Genomic DNA, 27,112 nt, shown 5'->3' on the forward strand with positions numbered 1-27,112 from the left:
TATTGAGAACCATTTTTTAATGCAACAAAGAATCTTGTGAAAGATCTTGTTCAAATTTCCATTTCTCCATCAATAATGTAAAAAATAGGAAACTTAAGAAATTGAAATGGTTGTTATTCGTGAAAAAACTCTACACAAATAAAAGTGTGTTATAAAATTCCGCTAAGATTTGTCTCGAACTAAACCCAAGGTTTCAACATTGCATGAGTGGAGTTTTCAGAAAACAAATGCTCGGTTGGAGTTGAATAACTGTTTCATAAATAACAATTATTGTTTGAATCCACTGAAAACAAACTCTCCACATATTCAACACCTCAAGTCTTAAAATCATCAAGGACACTTATTTACAAAACTTACTCATGGATTGTTCACACTGTAAACACCAGATAAATCTCTATTATGTTTATGTTGAATCTAGGCTGTGACTATGTTTCTCAGGAAGTTCCACATCATTTGATGAATGTTTTTAGGAGAAAAAAAAAGATTGTTCAATATTCAGCTGGTGTCTCCAAATCAGCAAGTTTCAATAACCATTAAAAAAACTGATTAATAATTCTTTTTTCTAATTATATTATGGAACTATCTGGTTTTTGAAACGAATCATATTTTGAACTGTACTTCACTGAAACTTATGTAATGGATGTGACACATTCTATGCTAAAATTGTCTTTGAAGGAAATACAATTTCTGTTATTTTCAGCAATAATTTTAAGAAAACTTTATATTACTTCATAATGTTAGATATTAAATATACAGTATGCAATAACACGTTCAAGGAGAACATCTTTCTATCATAACCTCAACTGTCATACCTCTTCCACCGCCCCTTGGTGACCATCACCCTTAGAATTTAAATAGATGTGACACATCATTCAAAAGGTAATTTCATAAGGTACCATTCATGCCACTGTTCACTACGTAACTTTTAATTTTGATGTCCTCTTATGGGAAAAACAATTTCATCAAATAACTTCAGAAATGCACCAAATTGACAGACGTTCCCAGACTGACTTACAGTCATGTATGACAGTTGATAGAGAACATTCAAGCATCTACTGTGAATGAATGTAGTTTGAATTATGCAAGGCTTTCCATTTTTTTTATATCATAAAATGTACATTTTATCAATTTTTTTGAATCGTTCAAATTATCTTTCGAATAAAGTATTATAATTTAAAATATGGAACAGTTTTTTCCTTTTTTTTTCTGATTGATTCGGCCCTTACTTGATGAATATCTATAGGGCGCACAAAATGAAAAGTTACAAAGTGAATAGTCACATGGATGAATTCCTTATGAAATTACCTTTTTAATGATGTGTCTTAATGATAATTTCTTTATTCAAACTCTAAGGAGGAGATCGGAGATGTGTCTGGAAGATATTTTATCTGTTTTGTTTTCGGTGCCGTACAATATATATATTCTAATGACGCAGTCAGTCTTCTGATGAGGTTTAAATTCAATTATCATTTCAGCTGCTTTCGGATCTGTTGCTACTGGTAGTCCTGGTTTTGGAAATATAGCGAGTCAAAATACAGTTGGTTTCGGAAACTTGGCGCAAGCTGCTACCTCTACAGCATCTTTTGCAGGGTAAGAAAATAAGCCCTGCATGATTTTTTTTCATTTGTACCAAAAATATAGTCTCCACTTCAACTTCATTTAGATTTTCATGTGGTAAATGAATTGTCACTGACGTCACTGCATCAAAATCTTTTGCCCACCAGTCAATGTGAGTTGAACTTGATTCTGAAACACTAGTGTTCAGTTAACTCGAGAAATAATTATATTCGACCAAATTTCCAAAACACTAAAAACAAATACACATACACATAATGGCTATCAAGATGAACAATGTACATGTACACACTGATACTTTTCGAATATCGAGGAAATTGAAAATTAATGCCTTCAAAAAATTCAAAAGTAATAAACTCAAAGTTCACAGGCATTATTACTGTTCTCTGCGTAATACGTTCAATGTGTCCCTCCAATTTGAAAAGAAGTCCTACTTCTGTTATATGCTAAACCTCCACCATGTGAAAACAACTTTAATCCTGTAATATTGTGGAAATCGCCTGTTTTCCTCAAGGCCCTAGATAACCAACAAGTAGTATCTCTCACCCTGTCGAATATGTTGAGGGCCTTTGATACTGTCAACCTATGACTGCCTAATCGCCAAACTCCATTACTATGGGTTTAATGGTTGAATTTTAGACTGGCTCAAAGCCTATCTCTTCAACTGATCGCAATTTGTCAGTGTAAATGACCATCTAACAGTACCCACTTCAGACACCCGAATTACCAATAATAGCATACCTCAGGCTTCGAAACTCGCTCCCATTTTTTTTACATCTGACTTGCAACAGTTAATGGAAGACTGTAATCTGCATGTTTGCCGACGACTACTTCCTCCCTCTACTAAATTCTCCAACAATCAGGTGTCGTCGCAAAGACAGCCTGCCTAATCCTTTGAAAACTATTCCCCTTCTAACGGGATCTGGATACTACCACTATGTTTTGCAATTATCTTGTCCTCTTGCATACTAACTATGCTGACATAGTGTATGGACCTTGTTTATGAGATGAAGGGCGTGCAAGATTGCAAAAAAATGCAAAATCAATGCATTCATTTTATATAAGCAGTTCCCCCTCTAGCACATATCACCCCCATATTAGGGAATTGCAACTTTTGACATTGGATGAAACACGTTTTGTTTACTACACTCGTCTTGTGAACAAGATCTTGGCCACTGGACTGCCCAAGTACCATGCCTCAAAAATTATTCGAAGGGAGGACATTCACAGCAGATCACTGAGGAACATAAATGATAGATTTTCTATTCTTGTCCATCGTGTTCATTTTTTGAGACATCCTTTTCTTCTGCCTGTATTTGTAGAGTAGGGAGGATGGGTGTAAGCCCACAGCACTTAGGCCACATGTGACCCATTGTACATCCTCCTGAGGAGTTGTCCACCTAGGTCATCGTCCAACCTGTCCTTTCCAGGAAGGTGGATAGGTCACTGGGAGACATCTCGGCAGGTGTAGGCCAAGACTCGCCGAACACACACTCTCTTATTGGCGATAACTCCGGGCACTCACTTAGGATATGCCTGACAGTCTCATCTTCCTGTTTACACATCGAGGCCGTGCGCAATCGTACCATGACCATTAACGCAACCTCTTTAACGTACAGGTCCAGAGGGGTCAGACCCATAATTAATTCCATTGCAGCGGTTGGTGTTGTTCTCATGGCTCCTGTGATGTTTAAACAAGCCAATCGTTGTATTTGATATAATTTTTGGATGGCCGGTGCTTGTAGAACTTTCGGTCCCCATGCAATGGATCCGTACGTTAACATAGATCTTATTATTGCAGTGTAGATCCAGGTGACCACAAGGGATGAAAGACCCCATGCGCGCCCCACTGTCCATTGCTCATAAGCCACATATGCTCTCTTTGCTCTACTCTGTAGGTGAGAGTTCTATGTTAGTTTCCTGTCGAGGATAGTACCAAAGTATTTCACCTCTTAAGAGAAGTTTAGTTTGCTTTTGAAGATTTCGGGAGGTTTTAAGCCCAATAAACTTATTTTCCTGGTGAAAAGGACCATCTCACTCTTCTTGGTATTGATTGAGAGTGTGTAATTTTGTATTTGATGACACAAAAAATACTTATTATTAGTATTATAAATTCAAAACCTCTTATTCATAGAATGTTTCGTTGATTTATGGAAAATGGTAAAATTTGTTTCAGAAACTCATCATTTTCAAGCTGGAGGTAAAAACAGAAATGAAAGTCACTTATCCGTTGGAAGATCTTAGATGAAGATAAGAATAAAATTTAGTATTAGTTTGGCTATGTCTTTATTAAATATGTTTATTCTTGAAAATATGAACAACATTATCACTACCACCTGAAATTAAATATTTTTTATTTGACCAGTCCACTCCTAGAACTTGTCCTTGATGTCCTTCTAGATTATAAAGTGGTGCTCTGGAACTTCTAGTATCCCAAAGTTTCACAGAAGAATCATACCCTCCTGATAAAAATAAGTGTTCATCATAATCCGACCATGTGACAGAGCTGACCCACAATTTGTGAGATGTGAAGGTTGTTTTGCATAAATTGCCCTCCGAGGATCTTGGATCATAAAGACGTATATGTCGATCTGCAGAGGTGGCAAGTAGGCAATTAGAAAGTGGTGACCAGGAAGAGCTGAGGAACGCTTTTTGGCCGACAATTTCGTTTTTGATGCCACAAAGCTGTAAATGAAAATTATTTGTAGTAAAATTTTCGTAAAATTATTGACTTTTATATATAGTATCAAAATTTATAATACTTTTTATAACTATGAATATTTCTTATGAATTGATCTCCATCTTTTAATCCAGAGGATAAACGCCAACTGTGATTGATTCCAATGATTGTTAAATTTATCCACAGAATTATGGTCAAAAATGTTTATTTTTTCATTGACCTCGGAGAAATTAATAGGGTTTTGCCAAATTGAACTTGTGATTCCTTTTGATAAATAACCTAAACTTTTCAAAAGAAATTGTCCTGAAAGATTCTTCGAGAAAGGGAATAATATATTTCAAATGAAAATAAAATGAATGCCCAAAGTATTCCGTTTTGAATTAGAGAGGTGTTGAAGTACCTTTATACATTATATTTATATACGGAATGTTGAAGTACGATTAAGGTAACTTGGTTTTTTAGTTAAAATGAGTTAATGAATAGGCACTCAGCATGTTATCTTCGTATATCCATATTAGAGAGACCCCTTTATATTTGATACTCGTGGATTGAGTTCTCTTTTGATACCATAGATGGGCTCTACTTGAGAGGACACTGTCATTGCCTCTACTTATTTTGCTGTATATTAAAAGAAACTTCTTGCACGCTTCTTCTCAATTCTTTTATAGTCATAAGAGAGATTGCATAAAATTATGTTTCAAATCAATCATTAAAATCCAGCGGATTTAAATCAGGACTAAGTAGTGGTTGATGTTGAGGTGCATCATCCCTTTCTTGACCAATCCACCTATGGTTCTAGTGGTAATTCAACCATGCTCTTTGAGCGTGTAGTTGGATTTGACACTGTCATGTATGAACCATAAATTGGTTCTGCCAAGTTCAACCAAATTATTTTCAAAAAAATTTAATATTCTATCATTACCGAGCTCGTAATATTCCAAAAATGTATTTGCCGTAATGTTAGCCCAAAATTAATTTCAAAAAAATATTGAAAATGGTGTTTTGTTGTTTGATGTGGATTCACTTCTGTATAAATATGTTAATTCCTCAAAATAAAAATACTATTTCTTGTAAAAGTTTTTTTTTTGAACTTGAACAAAATGAAATGGATAAATATGTGGTTTTTTCATTAATATATGTATTGTACGTATATATTCTTGAGAAGTTTCAATCTCAAAATACTAGCTGTATGTCGTACTCCTGTTGATCTCATGTTAATCACCAGAGATTCATATTCCATTAGTCTATAATGAATAGATCCAAATATGTGTCTATCAGATTATCGCCTGTCAAAGTATAATTTTGAAAAACCCTTAAAGAAGTGCTTGAAATTCCATTCTTTGGCACATAACATACAAAGTACATGTCAGCAAGCTCAAAGAAAGTATAACTTTGCATGCTTTTCTAATGGAAAGTTATTCTTTTTTTTCTGATAGATTCAGCGAGTACTTGATGAAGATTCATAGTGATTTCAAATAAAAAATATCACTGATACAGTAGATTTTTCATAGTGAATGATACCTCGAAATATAAACCTCTATTGTTTAAAAAAATGTGAACTCTAATAATTGTGGTCACATTCAATGCACTGTTTTTTTCAACGAGAGATCTTTAAGAAAATTTTCATTTGAAAAGCATTGTTCATTTAATGAGAAAACTCTTCAATATCAATTTGGCGGCGTAATTACGGAACAGTTTACGGGTCAGTTTCAGCAATCACTAGTAGCAAGGGAGCCCATGATGCAAAATGGGGATTTACTCGAGCGTCATTGAAACATATTAGGTTGCAAAGCTTAGATGATATGATGTAATCTTAGATGTAAAAAAATACTGTTGCATGGACATACTCGAACGCGTCAGATATTGATAGCATCAATGTCCTACGTATTTTTAATAATGTTGGTATGTTAATCTGATCGTTTGCATGATGTGGGTGGTTGTACGTAAGGGTTAAAAGTGAGAAAAAAAAATTAATCGAGCGCGTCAGATTTTCTAAGGGGGTGTTAAGTGCAACTAAAAAAAGCTCTCATTCAATAATCTGACGATTTCGATCTGACGCAAACTCGCGGTCATTATTAAAATGTGCAAAAAAATTCGCCATTTTGAAATACTCAAGCGCGTCAGATTAAGATATATATGGTTCATATGCTGTCTCATAAACTGATGATTATCTAGAGGGATTCGCTTAATCTTTTTTTAATTCATTGAACTTAATTAATTGAAAAGCTCATGAAATAGCATGCAAATAAATAAGAGTATGATTTTCAAGTAGAATACTTGTATTTATACGATAATAATTTTAAATAAATCAATTGATTAATTAATGACGAAAAGAGAAATGAAACTTTCTATGTTTTTTAGCACTTTTATTTGTAACTAACGTTACTGCAGTTTCGTCCTATAAGGACATTTTCAAACTTATATATTGTATAAGTTTGAAAATGTTATACAATATATAAGTTTGAAAATGTCCTTATATATTGTATAAGTTTGAAAATGTCCTTATAGGATGAAACTGCAGTAATGTTAGTTACAAATAAAAGTGGTAAAAAACAGCAAGTTTAATTTCTCTTTTCTTCATTATGATTTCCTACCGCGTAGTAACGGCTACATCCATCAATTAATTGATTAATTAATCATCATCTTCATCACGAACGAGTCTCTGTGATCAGATGTGATGGTGTCATGGCAACAGAATTCAGAGTGGGGATGGAGTGAGAGAGTATTAGATAGAGAAAAAGAGAATAGAGAAATAGAAACTCAGAGAGGGAAATATAGGTATTACACAACTGCATGCATTAAACTTTATCGACGAATTTTTGTTATTTCGGCTTGCGGAAATCGTCAGATTATATATTTTTTGTTAGCCTTGAATTATTTCCTTTAAAATAAAAAAAAATTAGCTATGCTCGAGAATGTCGAAATGACGTTATTTTTTTACAACTTTGCTGTCCTCCCCTTTACGTAACTCTCAAATTGTAAGATTACTGGAATATACACTTTTTAGCAGGTAATTAACTCACCCTACCTTAATCTGACGCGCTCGAGAATTTCTGATGATCAATTTTTTTTACTAATCTGATCCTGTGGCAACAGCGCCAGAATGGGTGAAGAAGCTAGTGAAAGTGTGCTCTGTGGTTTTTGTAAAAAACCGGCTGTTAACAAAAAAGTAATTTGTCAAAGTTGTAAAATTACATTTCATACTGCATGTGCAACTAAAAAAACCAAAAAGTGCTGTGACAATCAATCATATGCTGAAGTAAGTAAATATTCTCAAAGTGATGAACCAGACACGGCCAATCAGGCCGTTTTAAGTGACACATTTATGAATAAATCTTTGCATCAGGAAAATATTTTATTAAAAGAAATTAATACAGAGCTAAGAGAAAATAATTTTCTTCTCAAGGACAAAATAAAAAATTTGCAGACTGAAATTGACATTCTAAGTAGATCTCTTTCTCACAAGGAGCAAAAAGATGTTTCAGACAAAAACATTCCAGAAGAACATTTAACCAGTATTATAAAAACATTGCATATTTCAATTGAAAATAAATTTAAATCCCTAGAAGCTAAAATAATTGGCCTGAATGAAGAAAAAAATGAACCAAATAAGAATGCTCAACAAAAAAACCCAACTATACAAAAACTGGCAGGAACTGATGATAGTACAAAAACTCCAACATTATTCTCCAAAACAACAAAAAGAAATAAGAATTCAGGGGATAGTTCAAAAAGTCCAAGCTTAATAGCAGCACCAAGTAACTTATCTATAATGGAAAATGCACAAAGAACTTTAATGAATGATGTTATAACATTAGACCAGTCACCAGTATTAACAAAACCAGACAATTTGAGAGAAGATGGCTGGACACGGGTGGTTCGGAAGAGAGGAATGCAAAGTACTAATAAAAGAAATATAGGTCAATCAGAAGATGATGGGGGTAATTTCAAAGGGGCCAGCAAAAAGGTGTGGCTCTATTTATACCGAATACTTAAAGAGGTAACAGAGCAAGACATAACAAATTTTTTGGTAAAGAAAACTGGCAACGAAGAAAGTGATTTTATTGTAAAAACACTGCAACCTATGGGTGGTAAATTTAAATGCTTTTTAGTAGCTGCGGATTACAAATTCAAGGAGAAACTATACGACTCGTCTTTCTGGCCTAAAGGAGTATATTACCGTCGATTCGACTTCAAGTTGTATTATGAGAAATTTCAGATAAAGGATGTTATCAATCACAAGGATTCTGACAGTCAGGAAATTCAGAATGCTAGGCAATCTTATAGTTCTTCATCTAGTCAAAATGAGGCTCAACAATCCCAGGAAGCTGCTTTTTTAGCAATTACTTAAATTTAAATTTAAAAAACTTATCAATATCTAATGCTAGTCAACAGCATGTGAGAGATAATTTGTGCAATGTTATTCATATTACGCAAAAAAACGGGGAGGAAGAAAGTGCTTGTGTACAAGAAAGAACATTAGGTAATAATAAAAAAATGAATATAAAAACCACCTCAAAGCAATGTCTAAATTTATTACATCTTAATATCCAATCTATTCGTAATAAGGTGCTGGAACTGAACGTACTTCTTAAAGAAAAAAAATATCAAATTGCATGCGTAAATGAACACTGGCTATCAACAGGGGAAATTGAGTCTTTAATAATTGAAGGCTATCAATTAGTATCATCTTTTTGCAGGTGTGAAAGAAAACATGGTGGGGTAGGTATACTAGTAAGTGAAAATCTAAAATGTTCACCTATTCCAAATTTGGAAAATGGCTCTGTTGAGATACATTGTGAAATGTCAGGGATTAAATTTCAAAACACTCAAATCATTACAGTATATAGATCCCCCTTGGGAGATTTTAACATTTTCATTGGAAAAATCACCTTATTACTTGGAAACTTAGATATTAAAAAAAATATTGTAATAACGGGAGACTTTAATGTAAATTTCAACACGGGCGACCAAAGAGCCCTTCAATTATGCAATCTATTTGAATCATTCGGCTTAAAACAAACAATAAAGGAGAACACCAGAAATAACTCCTGCCTTGATACCATTTTTACTAATCTGAATGATTCAAAATTTTGTGCATCAATATTTAACTCCAATCTCTCAGATCACTTAGGAATTAGCTTAAGTTTTGAGCATACAATCAAAAAAAGTATTAGTAACAAGCGAGTAAACTACAGACCGATCACGAACTATGGCCTAACTCTGTTATACAATCACATTGAAACCATATGTTGGTCATTTCTAGATGACACTAGTCTAGATGTCGACACAAAATTCCAAAATTTTATCGACATATTAACCACTGGCATTGAAATGTCATTTCCTATTAAGTCAAAATCAGTAAATAGTTTTAAAAAAAAGGGCCAGGTGGATTGGTTCGATGAGAATCTTAAACAAATGAGAGAAAATATTGATTTTCTCAGTAATGTCCACAAAAAAAATCCAAACCTTGTAACTAATAAGGAATTAAAAGCCTTCAGGAACCAGTATAAAAAGGCACTTTCAGATAGTAAGCGAAAAGCAAATGACCGTTATGTAAGAAATAGTAGTAACAGTCAATCAGCTATGTGGGGCATTATAAAAAATAACAATCCAGTTTTTAACATATCTGAAACTGCAAACATCAATGCGGCCAACTTCAACGATTTCTTTGTCAGTATTGCAGATAATATAGTGAATGCGTTACCTAAAGCTGATAAAAGCCCAGTAGATTATATTGATATCGATGCCATAAACAGATCTAGTGTCAAATTTGAGTTCAAGAAAGTAACTTTTAACCAAATAAGATCAATAGTAAGTAATTTAAAAAATAGCAAAAGCAAAGATCCATATGATATAACTGTGAAAATCATAAAAACTCTTCTCAACATTATAATTGTACCTCTCACCAATTTAATAAATCTATGTATACATTGTCAAGTATTTCCTAAATGCCTTAAAATTGCAAAAGTTATTCCTATCTTCAAAAAGGGTTCAATTGATGATATAAATAATTATAGACCTATTTCCTTGGTTCCTGTTCTTGCAAAAATACTAGAAGCTGCTTTAAAAATCCAAATTACACAGTATTTTGAAGAGAATATGCTGTTTTCTCCATGTCAGTATGGCTTCAGAAACAATAGGTCCACCTCGTTGGCAATAAATAATCTTACACAAATAGTGTTAAACGGATATGAAGAAAACATATACACTCAGGCATCATTCTTAGACCTGACAAAAGCTTTTGATTGTGTGTCTCACGATATCTTACTGAAAAAACTCGAAGCTTATAAGTTTGAGAATAACAGTCTAACACTAATAAAGTCTTACCTTTCAGACAGATTACAGTATGTAAATTATAATATGAGCACCTCGGAGCGGCAGTTGGTAAGACATGGGGTGCCGCAAGGCTCCGTACTAGGACCCATTCTCTTCTTAATTTACATCAATGACCTGCCAAACTGCTGTCTGAATGCTGAATCCATTTTATTTGCAGATGATACAACTGAGCTTATACAACGCCAATCTTTAGAAGTAATTCGACGTGATATGCATAACACACTTTCACAAGTAAAGCTCTGGTTTGAGACAAATGCTCTGAGCGTAAATGAAAGTAAGACTCAGATGCTAATATTTACGCTACGAAAATTACCTGACAGCTATTTTAATTCTGAACCAGTTAAATTCCTAGGCGTTTATATTGATCCGGTACTGACATGGGAAAAGCATATTGCATACCTCTCGGGTAAACTTTCAAGAACTATCTATCTAATAAGGAATCTAGTAAATAGTGTATCTCATAATGTATTAATGACAGCTTACTATAGTTTTTTTCACTCAGCTATGTCATATGCTATACTAAATTGGGGCCACTCAACCCACGCATCCAAAGCATTTAGTTTACAGCGAAAATGCATCAGAATTATAGCCCACATAGGTTACCGGGAATGTTGTCGTCAAAAGTTTATGGAACTATGTATACTTACCTTGCCATGTGTCTACATATTGGAATGTCTATTGTATATGAAACAAAATCAAAACATGTATAGTAGACATTGCGATTTACACAACTATTCTACTCGAAACAGTCAACAGACTGTTATATAGACTGATATTCAGAGAATTATGTTGAGATTTGGTTAATCTATACCTTGGAGTTTTTAATAACTTAGCATTGTTCGTGTGTGTGTCAAATGTGTAATGTGCAGTACAATAAAACAGTTTTTCTCTGTTTAAATACTCTCAATTAAAACAATTGTTGCATACCATAAGGAAGATAAATCGCCTAGCTATAAACTGAGTTATAATTCAACCTAAAATAGTTTGTGTTAACTGATTTAATTTGTTTAAAACAATCTAGGGGCAATAACAAATCAGTAATTGTGAACTAAAAACAATTAAAAGATAGATCACAAAAAAGTGGAGATAACGTACAGACATCTGAAAAACCTGTGTTCTTATAGTACAGGAGCTTATAGCCAAAATAAATACTATAAATGGATCCCAAAAAGTGTGCCAAATGTGATACTGAGGAAACTAGTCAAGTACTCTTTCCCTGTGACTCTTGTAGAACATTGTTATGTGGACCCTGTGGTAGCTTGACTGCTTCAGAAATTAAGTGTCTTGCACTCAAGAAAAGAAAGCTAATTTTTCTCTGTGAAAACTGTGAAACTGGTTTTTGGAAAGTTCCTGAAATGATGAGGGAGTTGAAAGAAGTGAAGGATTACTTGGTACAGTTGAAAAATAATCCAGTCCCAGCTGACAAATCTGATATCCTTCCATTAGGTTCCACCGAACAAATTATGGCTGAAGTCTGCGAAAGACAGAAAAGAGCTTCGAATGTAATCGTTCTCAATATTAATGAATCTAAACAAAATTCACATTCAAATAGAACTGCTGACGACAAAAACACTATAAGGGACCTGCTTGCAGATGTTCCTGTAGATACTACAAATATTAGCACATATAGACTAGGTAAATTTGATCAAAGCAAGAATAGGCCCATCAAGGTGTGTTTCTCATCCCCGGAAGAAGCGTTAGTAGTCCTAAGAAATAAGAAGTTTTTAAAAGTACAAAGTGTCAAAATATTTGCTGATCAAACTAAAATACAAAGGGACTATTTTCTCAATGTTAAAAGAAAATTAGAAGAATACAAGAATAGTGGTCAAAATAAAATTATTAGGTATATAAATAATATTCCCACAATTGTTGATGCTATAAATAAACAAAAAAACTGACTGAAAGTCCTAATATAGTATACAAGGCTGACATCATTTACATGAATGCTGAGAGTTTTCTAGCCCACAAAGATCAAATAATTAGAGAAATATTTTGTTATTATCCATCAATGGTAATATTAAGTGAAGCCAGATGTACAGATAGTGTTCTTGATAGCGAAATTGTCATTTCAGGGTATTCTATCGTTAGATGTGATTCTAACAGCAGACATACTGGAGGAGTACTTATATATGTAAGAGGGGATATAAGTTATTCGTTAAAAGGAAAATATATACTGGATACCAATTACTGGTGCCAATTTATCAAAATTGAATTGAATAACACTAAATGGTTAGTAGGTGGACTCTACCATTCTCCAAATTCAAGTCATGATGTGTTCCTGGACAAATTTGAAGAATGGTGTGAGGACTACTTCATGAGAAATAAAAAGTGTCTTTTGATTGGTGACGTAAATATAGATTATCTTAGTAATACTACTCACGGCAAAAAAGTTAAAAATATAATGATGACTTTTGGTATCGAACAACTTGTTTGTGATTCGACAAGAATAACCTCTAATAGTTCTTCATTGATTGATTATGCGATATCAAATCAGAGTGGTCTAAAAGTTTGTGTTCACCATGAGCCTAAGATTACTGATCATTCAATAATTTCCGTTATTATACAAAATAGTGACTTTGCAATATCTACACCTTTTTTCACACGGAGATTAAATGATGAGGTTTTTCATAGTATCAACCTGAGGCTGATTGAATGTGAATGGTTGAAAACCTCCACTGATGTGAATGAGATTTACCATAATATTGAATCGGAGTGTAGATTAATTTTAAATGAGATAGCACCCATTATCGAAATCAAAAACAAACAAAATCAGGTACCTTGGTACGATGATGAGATAAAATCATTTTCAAAACAAAGAGACAAATTGTATAAAGATTTCAGAAAAACTTCCAATGCCAATAAAGAGGAGTTGTGGAATAAATATAAATCAAAACGAAATGAGGTTGTTAATTTACTGAAAATAAAAAAATTGCAATACTTTGAAAATAAAATTGATTCAAATAAAAATGACCCTAAAGAAATGTGGAAAACTATTAAAAAATTAACAAAAGGTGAGAAGCAGCATATGAACTTCAAGTGCATTAACTTTAGCACTGATGGCACTATATCAAGGGTAAAAACTGAGCAAGATGCTGCCAATAAGTTTAATTCGTTCTATGTTGATAGCATTGAGCGGATCTCTAGTTCTATCATCTCTGAAGAAAAGTGGTCTCAGAAAAATCTTAAACCAGTGGTAGCTAGTTTTCCTTAATTTGAAAGTGTAAACCTAAGTAAGTTGAGATCTACTATATTTTCTCTCAAAAAAAAGGCAGTATTGAGGAAGTAATTAGTGTCAGGTTTTTGAGAGAAACGTTTTATACTGGTGGAATTGTCTTCCTGAACTTGATAAATACTTCACTTGCAAATGGTAGTTTTCCCAACCAATTGAAACTCAGTACTATAATGCCCATTCCTAAAATTAATAACGCAATAGAAATGTCTGACTATAGGGCCATAAATACTTTACCAACTATAGAGAAACTCTTAGAAATAATAGTGCACGAACAAATAACTCAGTACTTCAGTAAGAATGATCTGTTTATGGGTAACCAATCTGGTTTTAGAGAACATCATTCATGTGAAACTGCCCTTCAGTTAACAATATCGAAATGGAAGCAGGTACTTGATGATGGTAAATATGTAGTGGCAGTATTTCTTGACTTCAAAAGAGCGTTTGAGACCATCGACAGAGAAATTTTACTTCTAAAATTGAAATATTATGGCATTCAGAGTAAAGTATTGAATTGGTTCAAAGAATATCTCAGTAATAGATCTCAAAGAACCAAAATAGGCAACTCTTATTCAAACGAAATTATTAATAATTTTGGTGTACCTCAAGGCAGTGTGCTGGGACCACTGCTTTTTATAATATATTTGAATGATCTCAATTATGTGCAAGGTCATGATTTTCTGAATTTATTCGCGGATGACACATTGGTTGCATGTTATGGTCACAATCTTAACGAAACAATAACTCGAATGAACCAAGTATTAAAAAAATATGAAACCTATCTGGGAACTAATAAACTAAAATTAAATACAAAAAAAACCAAAGCCATGATTCTCAGTAATAAACATAAATTAAAGTATGTGGACTATGAGTCTCTACAACTTACCATTGATCATGACAAGATTGAATGGGTAACCGAGTTTAAATACTTAGGTTTCATAATAGATGACTCACTAACACTGAACGCTCATAGCGATTACATTTGCAAAAAAATTTCGAAAAAACTCTTCTTTTTTTCTAGGATATCATCTCAAGTGTCTTTATTTTCAAAGATAACTATATATAGAAGCATTATACAGCCACATTTTGATTACTGTTCTAGTCTTCTATATCTCTTGGACAAAAACAACAAACAAAAATTAGAAAAATTACAAAATCGAGGAATGCGAATAATCTTGATGTGTAATAGATATACTCCCATTCAAATTATGCTAAATACTCTAAATTGGTATAGTGTAACGCAAAGACTATTTTATATGTCAATGATGTTCATTTATAAAATCACAAAGAATTTATTACCAAGTTACTTCAAGTCTTTTATTACTTATAACAATCAAATTCACCGTTATGATACAAGGACTAATAATGAATTTCATATAGCTAGAACCAAAACTAAAAATTCTATGATATCATTATTTTTCAGGGGACTGAATGATTTCAACGAACTCCCTCAAGACATTAAATGCTCGGTCACTATCGATAGTTTCAAATATCAGCTAAAAAAACATATAAGGTCACTGGATATTTATTAATTTTTTTCGTTCTTTTAACTTTCTTTTCTTTCTTTTTAGCTTTTAAAATACTTTTAACTTTATACACACACATTCATATGTTTCACTGTTTTACACTTATTTTGAAGAATATTTTTTTAACAGATTGATATAAAAATTGTTTTTATCTATTTGTATTTTATTACTAGTAGCTATTATAATTGATGTATTCATATATTTCGCGATATTGACAATTTTTTCACATTTATCATAATTTTTAAGATTTGTATGTATATTAGGAATTCCTATTTCAAATAAAGATATATATAAAGAATTGTACAAAACTATTTGCGACTCTCCCGTACTAGAGACGGAACTAGCTATCATTGCATAAATATGTACAATGTCCTTCCAGAAGAAGTAAAAAACTTACCTTTCACACAGTTTAAGAACAAAATAAAACTATACCTAAAAAGAAAAGCGTTCTATAGCACTGAGGAGTACCTTCAAAATAACTTTAGGGACATGCATTAAATCATTTAATTCTTTTTAACAATGTCTGTGCATCATTTTTTTTTTTATATCTGTAAGTGCTAGTTGTCAAGTATACTGTTTATATGCATTTATTGTAAATTTTTATCTAATAACGTATTTTTTTTTTTCTTTTCGACTTGTGTAAATACTGCTGTATGTTAGCACCAATAAATGATTATTATTATTATTCCTCAAAGGCGGCCTTATATATGGGGCTCATATTTGGTGGAGGTACTTAACCGGGTACAAGGTATCCCCCTGTATATTAATCTGCCGCGCTTTAGTAAATCCCGAAATCCCCACTTGGGCTCCCCTATTATAGAGAATACCGCTCAACTTTCTGACTATTTGGATTGAAACCTATTTCTTATAAGAAATTACTGATTACTTCGTGAGGAGTATATTTTTAGAAGAGATTAGTTTTTGGAAAAGAAAGGTTTTTCTTTCTACTTCACATTTTTTGTATAAAAGATTTTGAAGTAAAAAGCTAAAATCTTTATTTTATAAAAAATTACTGATGATTATATAAAAATCCATAACTTTAAATGAAAATATTGACTAACAAATCAAATTGAAATATCGATTCTTCACAAGGACATAACATCAATAGGGTTTTCATTTTATTCACCGACTTTAACTGAACTGAAGTAATTGATTTTAAGATGAATTGTTCCTACCTCTGCATCCCAGAATTTGATTGTGTGGTCCATAGAGGCAGTACATATAACATAATTGTCTACCCAATTCACCGAAGAAATGTTCTCTTTGTGTCCACTGAGGGTGTGCAGAGGTGTTTTCGTGATGCCAGTATAAACCCCCCTACTCCTCTTATTCGCTGGCTCCTCATCACCCTCTAAGGAGGAAGACCAGAGTTTGAGGTGGGTGTCCCAACCTCCTGTAGCTATCCTCAAAGAATTAGGGCTGATACCTAGGCTGTCAATGCCTCTTTCATGGCCTCTGAGAAATGCTTTTGAAGTGACATTACCAGTAGCTGAAATGTTAAATTTTCAAATATTATTTGTACTCATTGAAATTTGTTTCAAGTCATTTTAGTGTAACAATTAGGCGGAAAATGATAAACATTGAAAAGTGGTTCTCATTCAATAATTTGGTTAATATTTTTGAGAATGAAAAAGATCGCATATAATGTTTCAATGCCATAAACATTTTTTATTGTTTCACAGGTTAAGCCAAATCAGCTTTTGTGACAAACATTTTAATGAAAATATCCGAATCAGAATAATGAGATCAAATCATATTTACTTCAAATATATTCAGTGGGCTTACTTGAAGACTGATTGTAAGTAAATTAACTAAAAGAACAATTTGTTCAGGCTAGCCTCGACTCACCTGCACTGTAGGTTAATGGACTGACACCTATCAGAAAACAACTTTTCCCCTGGCTAATACCATGAAGGGCATTGGATTATATCCCACAGATGTCAGTGCAGGTGTCATCATATTAAAATATGTTTTTTCGTTAACCAGCTGTCGCACCCCTACGACCGACAACCCTCAGAAGTTGAAACTTGTGGGAGCTAAGGATTAATTTAATTATAATATTGACTTTTTTAGTTTTCAAGAAGTTGTGTTCTCCGTTGACAACCATATAAGTATGGAGATAACAGATGGCTAAAGGAAAAACCCATATTTCAAAACCTGCTGTACGCTTAAAAAATATTCAATCAGTTGAAACGAAATTCATTTTGTCATCAATGTCAGTAAAAAATACAGCCAGCTTGGACAATTATCTTGAATTTTATATTTACATTTCTAAAAAAAACAAAATACATACCTGGTTCAAAAGCCCATATAATGCCAGTCAAATCATGGGAAACACTAACAAAACCTTTGGAAGGTTCAGTTTTATCTATCCATGCCACAGCTTTTACCACATTTTTGTGATCTTTTGATGTTGTTACAATTTTGCCATGAGTTGTCCATACATTAACAGAATAATCATAACATCCAGTGATAATCCTGAAAAACATTAATCAATCAATCAATACTATTCTTTGATGTTCAAAAAATAAAGATAGATAGATAGACATATATACTTTATTATCCAAAAAATATCAAGTTTTTATATACTGAATATTGAGTGTATAACAATAAGATTCCACGCCCACAATTTAAATCTAATGCATGTCTATATAGTGCTGAAAGATAGTCAAAAAATATATCACAACAGAGCTTCATTGTGAAATTCTACGGGGGTAAAATATGTTTTTTTTCTGAGGAGCCTCTTTGACAAGTTAACCATTATAATTGTTATTATCAGAAATCTGATCACATGACAAAACAATCAATCTTAAATGAATGGTGTGAAACCCTATGCGTAGCAACCTGCAATGCGTAGATTATTGGCTACTGCCCATTGAAATGAAATGAATTCTTCACAATGAAAATTCTTAGTTATTTAAGTAACACTTTATTTTGAGATTTCCACTGGAGATCTCACAATAAAATGTTGCTTGAATAAGTTATGGATTTTCATCAAGTATCGGCCAATACATCACATAACACTTTATTACAGAAAACACAGTGGGTTTTTACTTTCACACAAATGCTTTTCAAATGTTTAGATACTATAATATCCAGTTTTGAACTGAACCATGGTGAAAGTGACACCAGCTATTTGATTTCCTGAAAAAACAATGCACAACTTCAAAACAATCGCTTCAACAAGTAATAAGCAATCAACCTGTTCAGTAAAAAGTGTTCCCACAGGTAATACTCAACAAACAAAACTGTTCTAGTAATAATTCTTGTATCTTCTGCAGAAGTACTGATCATATTATTAACAAATGCCTGCAGTATTTGAATGAATGGAAGCAGGAACGATTCACCTTTGTTAAACAAAACAAGTTATGCAAAAATTGCCTCAGCAGTTCTCGAGCGTCACGTTTTTGCAAATCCAATTCGACCCATTTGCATTGTAATTCTAAAACTCATCATTCCACTCTTCACATACATTGATGTAAAAGATTGCTTTCGGAAAATATTGATAAAAAAACAGATAAATTTTGTAATGATCTTCCTACCACAATTAAAACACAAATTTTGTTTGTTCTACTTTTCGTACTTTAATCAATCCTCAATCCAAGCCTGCTAACAAGCAGTTCTTTCATTCAGAGGTTTTGCTTGCCACACTTACATTGGGCACTATTCTAGATTCCGGCCGTGGATCATGTTTTATTTCAAATTCTTGCGTTCGCTTAGGATTGCCTATTTAAAGGTAATCAAGAACTATTCAGGGTTTAAGTGAAATGAAAAAATCTTCTAGATCTGATTGAGTATCTTATGAAATCAATCTCTTTGTTTGGGATAAAATTTGTGAAAATCTTTCAAAGACAATCTTTGAAAGTAAATAGAAACATATAAACAATTTTAACCTTATGGAAGAAACTTTCCACGAATCAGGCCTAATATAGAAATTTCGATTGGAGGTATTATCTCAAGAATCCTAATGAATGAAAAATTTCATCCACGAGACGATATTTATAAAAATTGTGTAATTATTATCATGGATATAGACAAAAATCTTCCTAAAGTTACCTGTGATGTATATGATGAAATTGTTATATTATCCAAAATTATATGAAAGCCCAAATTTAATTCCCTGTAGTTATAGGGAGTGATATGAAATTATTTGTACAGGACATCACACTATCACTACAATATTTGAGAATGTTTTGATGGGTGATGTAAACCATAAAAGTCCTCCCCAATAACATTACTTCTTTAGTATAGATCACATCTCAGATAATTCTATTAATAACTTCTGGAATCTGGAAGAAGTTTCCCAAGTGAATTTAACCTTTCAAAAGATGAAAGGAAAGGACAAGTTGAATTTACCCTTCTATTCTTTACCATTTATTAGCTGTTGCTACACCGGATACCCAATCGTCATGTAAAAGTGAGTCTTCAGGTTCCGGAGCGGGAGTCCTTTCAATATATTCTACTTCAACGATAACTTCTGTTGATATATTGCGCTCTTGCAAGTGCTCTACAAGAGGAACCCTTAAAAGCTCTTTTGTCACTAAAAAATCAAAGTCTTTGGGTTTCAAAAAATCTGGATTACTGTCTCTCAATAACTGGTTCACTAAGTCATTGAGGGATTTGGAATCTATGGTTTCGGGTACCGAAAGGGGCACATCTGGAACAGCATATCTGAAAATATTGATGTTAAAACCATACGTCCGAAAATAGGCTATTCCAACTTACTTATTTTGTTTTGTTAATAACCTTATTTGTAACTGACACTCGTTTGAATTCTGCATTTTCTTGTACTTATTTAAACAGTAAACACAACATGCACTATGTACAAAATATATAACCTCTTTTTTTTTTCAATACCCATCAACTTCTTCTTCACGTTTTGTGGTCTTGGCTTCCTTGATAGACGCAGTAGACCCAGTCTGATCCTCAGGCATAATCCTTCACCCAAGACAGGTATAAATGCCAATTATTTTTCGTCACAGAAAAGACAATCACCGAACACGAAAATATATTTCTATAAACTGTGGAGTAAATCCCAAAGGCACGAAAATTGTATTTAAGTTGAAGCGGACAAAGGACGCAGAACAAACTGTTTTGGAAACTCTAACCACGCTAACATATTTTTTTATAAAATAAATTTTGAGTTTTGATGTTTTTTTTTTCTCAGCTACTCTCAGCTTTTGTCTCTAACCTAGTTTCTCCACCTTCATTTCAAACATCTACAGTGATATAAACGTATCAAATAGAAAATAACTAGATTATACGACTACTGCACCAGTTCAAATTTAGAGCCATTGTTCTCCAAAGACAATTCGACATTTCGCAACCCTTCTATATACGAATCCTGGGGTAGCCGAATATTTTTACTAGAACTGACCCGTGAATACAAGAAATCGTGTTCGAATGTTATTGAAAACTTGTGGCTAATATTTTTAGCCGCTCCAACGTTTATCGATATTTATGCCAGCAGATCAATCTTGTTGCATATGAAAAACGTGTGGACTGTTGACATAAAGTTCGAGTTAACTTCACGCTTATTTATTTTCACGTATTCTGAATGTACTCTAATTATTCTCGTGACTTGTGAATTTTAAATTGAGCTGTACTTTACAAATGTATGGTTATTCTACGAAGTAGCAGAAGCAGAAATAAAAGTCAAATTTTGCACCAACACGGATTACCAATACAAGGTGAGTAGTTTTCCAGACATTCAACTGAAGAATTAGTCTTTATCTTATAGAAAATATAATCTCATAATTCGGTGTCAGCAAGAGTGATCAATGGAATTTTATGTATCCACTAAAAATGTGTGTTTTATGGTTTGTACAGAGAAAATCACTCCGAAATATTATGTCAGGATGGGAGTTGCAAGGTGACTGTGACATCTAACATATTTGTTTGTATCTTAGCAACATGCATCAACTACTTTGAACCCTTGTGGCGCAATAAAAACTTGTACTTTGGACAAGTTCATTATTTTTTTTTGTATCTAATCAACATGCATCAATTTAAGATACTTCAAATTTTTATAAAGTAGGTACCCTCTTCAACTGTGAATTATTTATTTAGCTTGGGGGATCGAGGCATTCAAAAATGGTCTGAGCAAGCTCTCAATAAACCTAAGTTACGAAAAAACAATGGATAATACGGAAGCGCAAAAGAGCCACATATATTTTCGTTATTTGTTTCGTGGCAGTTTAAAACTCGAACTTGCGACTTTAATCACGAAATTTCGACTTCAATCTCGAAACTTCGAAATTATGACTTTGAACTCGAAATTTCGACTTGAAACTCGAAATCACAACTTTAATATCGAAATTTGAAAATCACGACTTTAACCTCAAAATTTTGAGATTAATGTGGAAATTTTGACTGAAACTTCAAACTAATATTTAAATGTGTATCGCCTTATTAGATCACTTCGTACCGCACTTGTCAACTAGACTTCCTCGAAATGCTTGTGGGTATAGTGTTTATATATGGTAATCGAAGTTTCTCGAAGCTGATAGACAAGTCGCTATAAGTCTATCGAAGCGACGAGGCATCTAGAAAGATCGAGAAGCACAAGTAGAATTGAGCACGACGAAGACGAAGACCAGCAGCGACCAGGGATAATTTACCTGAGGTTGTCCGCCCCGAACAACATTCCAAGTAGGAACATCACGACCTATGTAAGGACACAGTCGCTCTATGTGGGCAACTTAGACTTGTTTCTAGGTGACAACTGGATCATGTACACTAGATAGTTTGATCTTTTTAATTACCAATTTGGAACACAAACCTTTCCGATGTTGGTGTTGGTAGAGCCACACTGCATAGCCCTCCTGGAAACTTATCAGCATCAATTTTTTGTCGAATTTTATCTCTATCTTGTCGCTGAAAAGCTGTAATTTGGATCTGGCAAATATGTGGACAAATTCCAGTCTCTCCTTTGGGTCATTCACATAATCTGAAAGATGTGAGTAACTCCTGAGATTCGGATTGGCTGGCACACATTAAGTCTATCGAAAGCTTCAGTTCTGGACCGGTTAACCGGTATGCCAACAGAAAGAGAAATACTAATTTATCCCAGCCTCTTCAGTTTTCGGAGACAAATATCGAGAGGTAGTTCTTGACTTCTTCATTCCCAATAAATTTATAATTTTCTTTCATAAATCCAATTCGAAGGTGCGGCCCTGGTCCGAGTGTAACTCTTGGCGTATTCCCTACCTGGCAATTACGTTCTGCAACAAAGCTTCTGCCACCGTTTTAGACTCTTGGTTGGGTAAGGCTTCTATTTCAGGCCATTTGGAAAAGTAGTCTATCACAACCACTAGGTACTTGTTACCGGATGTGGTCCAAGGAAGTAGTCCCAGAATGTCAACGGCGATTCTCTTGGAAGGATACCCACTGAGGTAATTCTTCAACTTTTTCTTCAGCCTTGTCTTCGGAACCTTTCTCGAGGTGCACAGGTCACAGCGCTTGCACCACTCCTCAACGTCTCGGCGACAATTGACCCAATAGTACCTTTCACGCACTCTCGCTAGAGTTCTATTCACTCCGAAATGCTCTCCAGTTCGACCGTCATGAAGCTGTTTGAGTATATTCGGGATACACATCTTTGGGAGGATTATTTGGAACTTGTGGGTTCTTCCATCCGGCCTTTCCTACTTCCGAGTGAGTGGGTCATCTCGAATGCACATGGAGTCCCATGTGCATTCGAGATGCCATTCCGGCATCACTCCTTTATCAATCCATTCTCGTACAGTTTTCAAGACCGGATCCTCCTGTTCGTATGCCTACAAAGGACTCTTACAGGTTATCAGGTCAGAGGGAACCCAAAGCAGCCGGAGGTAGGAGAGCATATCTTCCTATCAGCTGTCCATAATAGAGGCTATGTCCGCTACCTTGTTACGTCTAGTGAAAAGTTCCTTTTCTGGTAACTGAGTATCCTTGTAATCGTGATATTAACAAAATTTACATCCGGATGTGGCGCTTGGTCTTCTTGAGAGGCTGCGTTTCCGCGACTCTTTCCTATCAGACGTCGGATTTCAAAATCGTAAGTTTGTAATTCTTCGAGTCACCTGGCTATTTGTCCTTCTGCTGGGGTTTTGAAATTAAAGAACCACCGAAGTACTGAGTGGTCTGATCAAGAATTTTTATAAAAAGAATAGTAGCGATTCACCGCTTTGAACACTGCGAGGATCTCTTTTCTCGTGGCGCAGTAAATTCTCACGGATTTTCCCAAGGACTTACTAAAATAGCTAATAACGACTTCTTGTACCTGACAGAGTACTGCTATTTTTCGATGTTGGGATGCATCCGTGTATAAACAAGCTCTTCTCCGGTAACACCATTTACGAGATCTGGCCACGGAAATTTCAGCTTCAGAACGGTTGAATGAATCTATTAATGATGTGCTGTGTGTTGGGAGAGATTCTCGAATCTTCCAAAACCTTGTCGCTGCTTCAAGTCTGAGAGGGCACATCGAGCAGAATTTCCTCATTTCCAACAATTTGTTTCTTATATCCACCAAGTATCCATTAAGGAACATGATGTCTAGTCCCAAAATAATTCGTTGATGATATTGGCCACTAATACCTTTGGTTTTCTCCATTAAACCCTAGTGGTTATTTCCATAACGGGTACTGCTGATAACTTCTTCAAACTGATTGTGTTGAGAATGTCGGCTCTCATTACTGACTTCATTGCTCCAGTATCGACGGTGAAGGGGCATAGGTAATCATCGCAATTATAGCATTTAAACCGCCCTATTGCCCTGAGTGCAGTTCCATTTATCAAATATTTTCTCAAGAGTTCCTCTAGATCTGCCATGAATCAATATGTTCTTTCAACTTCTTTTTTGTTGATGGCCCTCGCTGGAACTTTTCATTGTTGGCACGAGCATTTTTGGCAGCTTCGATTTCTGAGGCATAAATATGGCTTCATTTAGTTTTTAATGACATATGCAGTCAGCAGTCAGCGACTGCTACTGCTACGTGTAACGAACCCTGTCGATGAAACTATAGACACTAATCCAGTGGCTGGATAGGCTAGTCTTACCAATTTTACGACTTCAGCCCCAATACTTTTTCTAATTCTTCCTGAACAAATTCCTGCACCTCCCCTTTACTTACTTGGGAAGATTTTATTCTCACTTGGGAAGATTTCAATTCTTCAAATAAAAGAAGATACATTTGACTTCATTTACAATATAATATTTTTGTTTGATTCTATGGTCTAAGATGAGACTTGGAGACTTTTTTAAATCTTCCCACATATCAAAAGTGGGCCAATTCAGATTGGAACATTCACCGAGCTACATGGAATCGGGCAAAATTTGAACTTCAGAATTCAAACGTTACGTGTGTGATAATAAACCTACCGAGTGTGCTAGACACAGGTTAACTCTGTACATTGGCCCTTAACTAACGGTAGGGATACTAAAATCTATAAAACAGGATCAGATCAGAAAATGTATCAATAAAATAAGAGTACTGGAAATATAACGCCCGGAAAACATACACGGGAAAATTTTTCAAAGGAAACATATTGTTACGTTTTTCCCCGTGGGTTTACCAATAATTGACTACACTGAACAATAATCAAACTTAACTTTATTTCACTTCAAATGCAAGAAAACACTTTAACTAAAACTATTATTCAAATGTCTATTGCCTTATTAGATCGCTCCGCGTACCACACTGTCAATTTCACTTTACTGTCTCTATAGGCGAGTGGATCGTGTTTATATTTGACAATCGAAGGCCGTAGAAAATTCTTCGGCGCGAACATCGAACAGCCGCGAAACATCGGGAGCATTATTTTCGAAGCAACGCCGCGTCTGGAACGGCCACTAACGCACCTCGAGTTAGGCGTGATCTTGGTCACGTTACAATTAAATAATGGCTACCAGCGGTGGCCGGCGTTACTTTCTTTAGGGCATGATTTAAACACTACCCGACTACCCCCATATCGTTTGTTTGAAGGTGATTGACAATGTTTCGTGATGAATTTCACTAGTTCGGACTTCCATTGTCTACTATATAAAATGATTTGAAATCCCTGAAACAAGTAAAAAGGAATAATTAAAAAATTTAAGGAAGCCGTATACATGTTGTTCAACAACGTATTCAGCCAGGCCAGCGTAGAAATACGAAACATATGGAAACCCATCATCAAACGAAAAATGGCCAACTCCCGCCAAAACGGTCATCTCTCACGGAATCAGTGAAGCGGAAAATGGAAAGCAGAAAAAGTGAAAGTATTTCAACGACCTATAAATAGTCATCTCTCGGAGGTATCAGTCCAGTCATCACCCGAAGACGATTGTAGATACCAACAATCGATACGTCGTGAACTAACGTGACTTGGAATCTCTACACTTTTTTATTATTTTCTTTTTTCATTCCTTTAATTTTTATTTATTCAATTATTATATTTTTACTTGTAGGTTATTTCACTATCATTTCATTTCAGGTTTATTGTTTGCTTAATATAATTGTTATCTTCAGCTATTCTTTTTTTAATTATTCCTTTTTACTTGTTTCAGGGATTTCAAATCATTTTATATAGTAGACAATGGAAGTCCGAACTAGTGAAATTTACCCCCATATCCTTGAGGTTGTTCGCCCCAAATAACACTCACGACCCATGTATGGACTCAGTCTCTCTATGTGGATAACTTTAGGCTGGTATTTCATCAGTTCGAGCTTCCATCGTATAATTTAATATAAATTGATTTGAAATCCCTGAAAAAATTTGTAAAAAATTAAAGAGATTAACCGAAAAATAACAATTTAATTAAACAAAAAACTGAAATTATAAAGAAATATTATACAAGCAACAAACAAAAATAAAAAATAAAGGAAATATCAATACAAGCTGAAAATTAAAAAATTAACAAATATTATCAACAAGAAATGTGAAAGATTCCAAACCAAAAGTTATGTCACGATGTTTCGATTGTTAGTATCCACAATCGTCTTCGGGTGATAACTGGACATATTCCTCTGAGATCTGACTATTTATAGGTCATTCGAGTGCTTTCACCTATCTCCTCTCTCCGCTTCATTGGTTTTAGCGGGAGATGACCGTTTGGCAGGAGTTGTCTTTTTCAGCTCCCAGACTCGGGGCTTCATTAATGGCCAGAGTTTCAAACCACTCCATATATATATATTGACTACAACCGGTGGAAGTGGCGATCCCATTGGCAGTCCCTCATCTTGCATAAAGAATTCGTTCTTCAGTTGGAAGTAGCAGTGTCGTACACAACATCCTAGTAATTCCATGATTACTTGTATCGGTAAGTTTGTTCCATCTTTCAGGTCCCCATCTTCGGATAGCTTCTTCTGTATGATTTGAAGTGCTTCTTCGACAGGAACGTTGGTGTAGAGGCTTTCCACGTCGAAACTGATCAGTTGATCCTGCTCTTTGACTTCGATTTCCCCTAGTAGTTCCACAAAATGCCTTGAATTTTTCACAAAAGGTGATGTTTTACCTTGCAGCGGTTTAATTATTGGTAGTAAAAAATCTGGACAAGTTCTGAGTGGCGGAATTTCTGGAGCTAATGATCGGTCTGAGTGGAACATCCTTTTTTGTGGATTTTGGGTAGTCCATACAAGTGAGGGGGCTTACTGTGGTACGGTGTTAGCGATGATCTCTCTTTTTCCGAAATATAGACTTGGTGTTTTTCCAAAGTCTGGTACAACTTTCTTTCATGTGATGCAGTAGGGTCTCTTACACAAGAAGCCCCAAGTCTGGTTGAGATACGTAGACGACACC

At 34.4% G+C, this 27,112-nt stretch overlaps 2 protein-coding genes across 2 annotated transcripts in view; one reads left to right on the forward strand and one right to left on the reverse strand.

Annotated features, from left to right (window-relative positions):
- Positions 1 to 3,922, forward strand: part of Nup214 (nuclear pore complex protein Nup214) — a 45,881-nt gene extending 41,959 nt beyond the window's left edge. The window contains exons 10-11 of the mRNA XM_074170617.1: positions 1,476 to 1,590; positions 3,752 to 3,922. Coding sequence (XP_074026718.1) covers positions 1,476 to 1,590; positions 3,752 to 3,779 — 143 coding nt within the window. The 3' untranslated portion in view covers positions 3,780 to 3,922. The remainder of the gene's footprint in view (positions 1 to 1,475; positions 1,591 to 3,751) is intronic.
- Positions 3,845 to 20,233, reverse strand: LOC111502780 (ribosome biogenesis protein WDR12 homolog). Its single transcript, XM_023156933.2, has 5 exons — positions 20,075 to 20,233; positions 19,721 to 20,020; positions 17,643 to 17,827; positions 16,525 to 16,838; positions 3,845 to 4,260 (listed from the first exon to the last, which is right to left on the reverse strand). The coding sequence occupies exons 1-5, from the start codon at positions 20,128 to 20,130 to the stop codon at positions 3,865 to 3,867; spliced, it is 1,251 nt and encodes a 416-aa protein (XP_023012701.2). The 5' UTR covers positions 20,131 to 20,233; the 3' UTR covers positions 3,845 to 3,864.
- Positions 20,234 to 27,112: the final 6,879 nt, after the last annotated feature.

This window comes from Leptinotarsa decemlineata, unplaced genomic scaffold (assembly GCF_025532065.1).
Source record: "Leptinotarsa decemlineata unplaced genomic scaffold, Ldec_3_MD MMD2_P_RNA_scaffold_9, whole genome shotgun sequence".
NCBI lineage: Eukaryota > Metazoa > Arthropoda > Insecta > Coleoptera > Chrysomelidae > Leptinotarsa > Leptinotarsa decemlineata.

Excerpts from the sequence above, each read along its gene's own strand:
- LOC111502780 (XM_023156933.2), bottom strand. The coding sequence starts at position 20,130 with ATGCAGAATTCAAACGAGTGTCAGTTACAAATAAGGTTATTAACAAAA. Across the intron at positions 20,021-20,074 it reads TTATTAACAAAACAAAATAA|ATATGCTGTTCCAGATGTGC; the intron begins GTAAGTTGGAAT and ends CAATATTTTCAG. Across the intron at positions 16,839-17,642 it reads TATATGGGCTTTTGAACCAG|CTACTGGTAATGTCACTTCA; the intron begins GTATGTATTTTG and ends TTAACATTTCAG.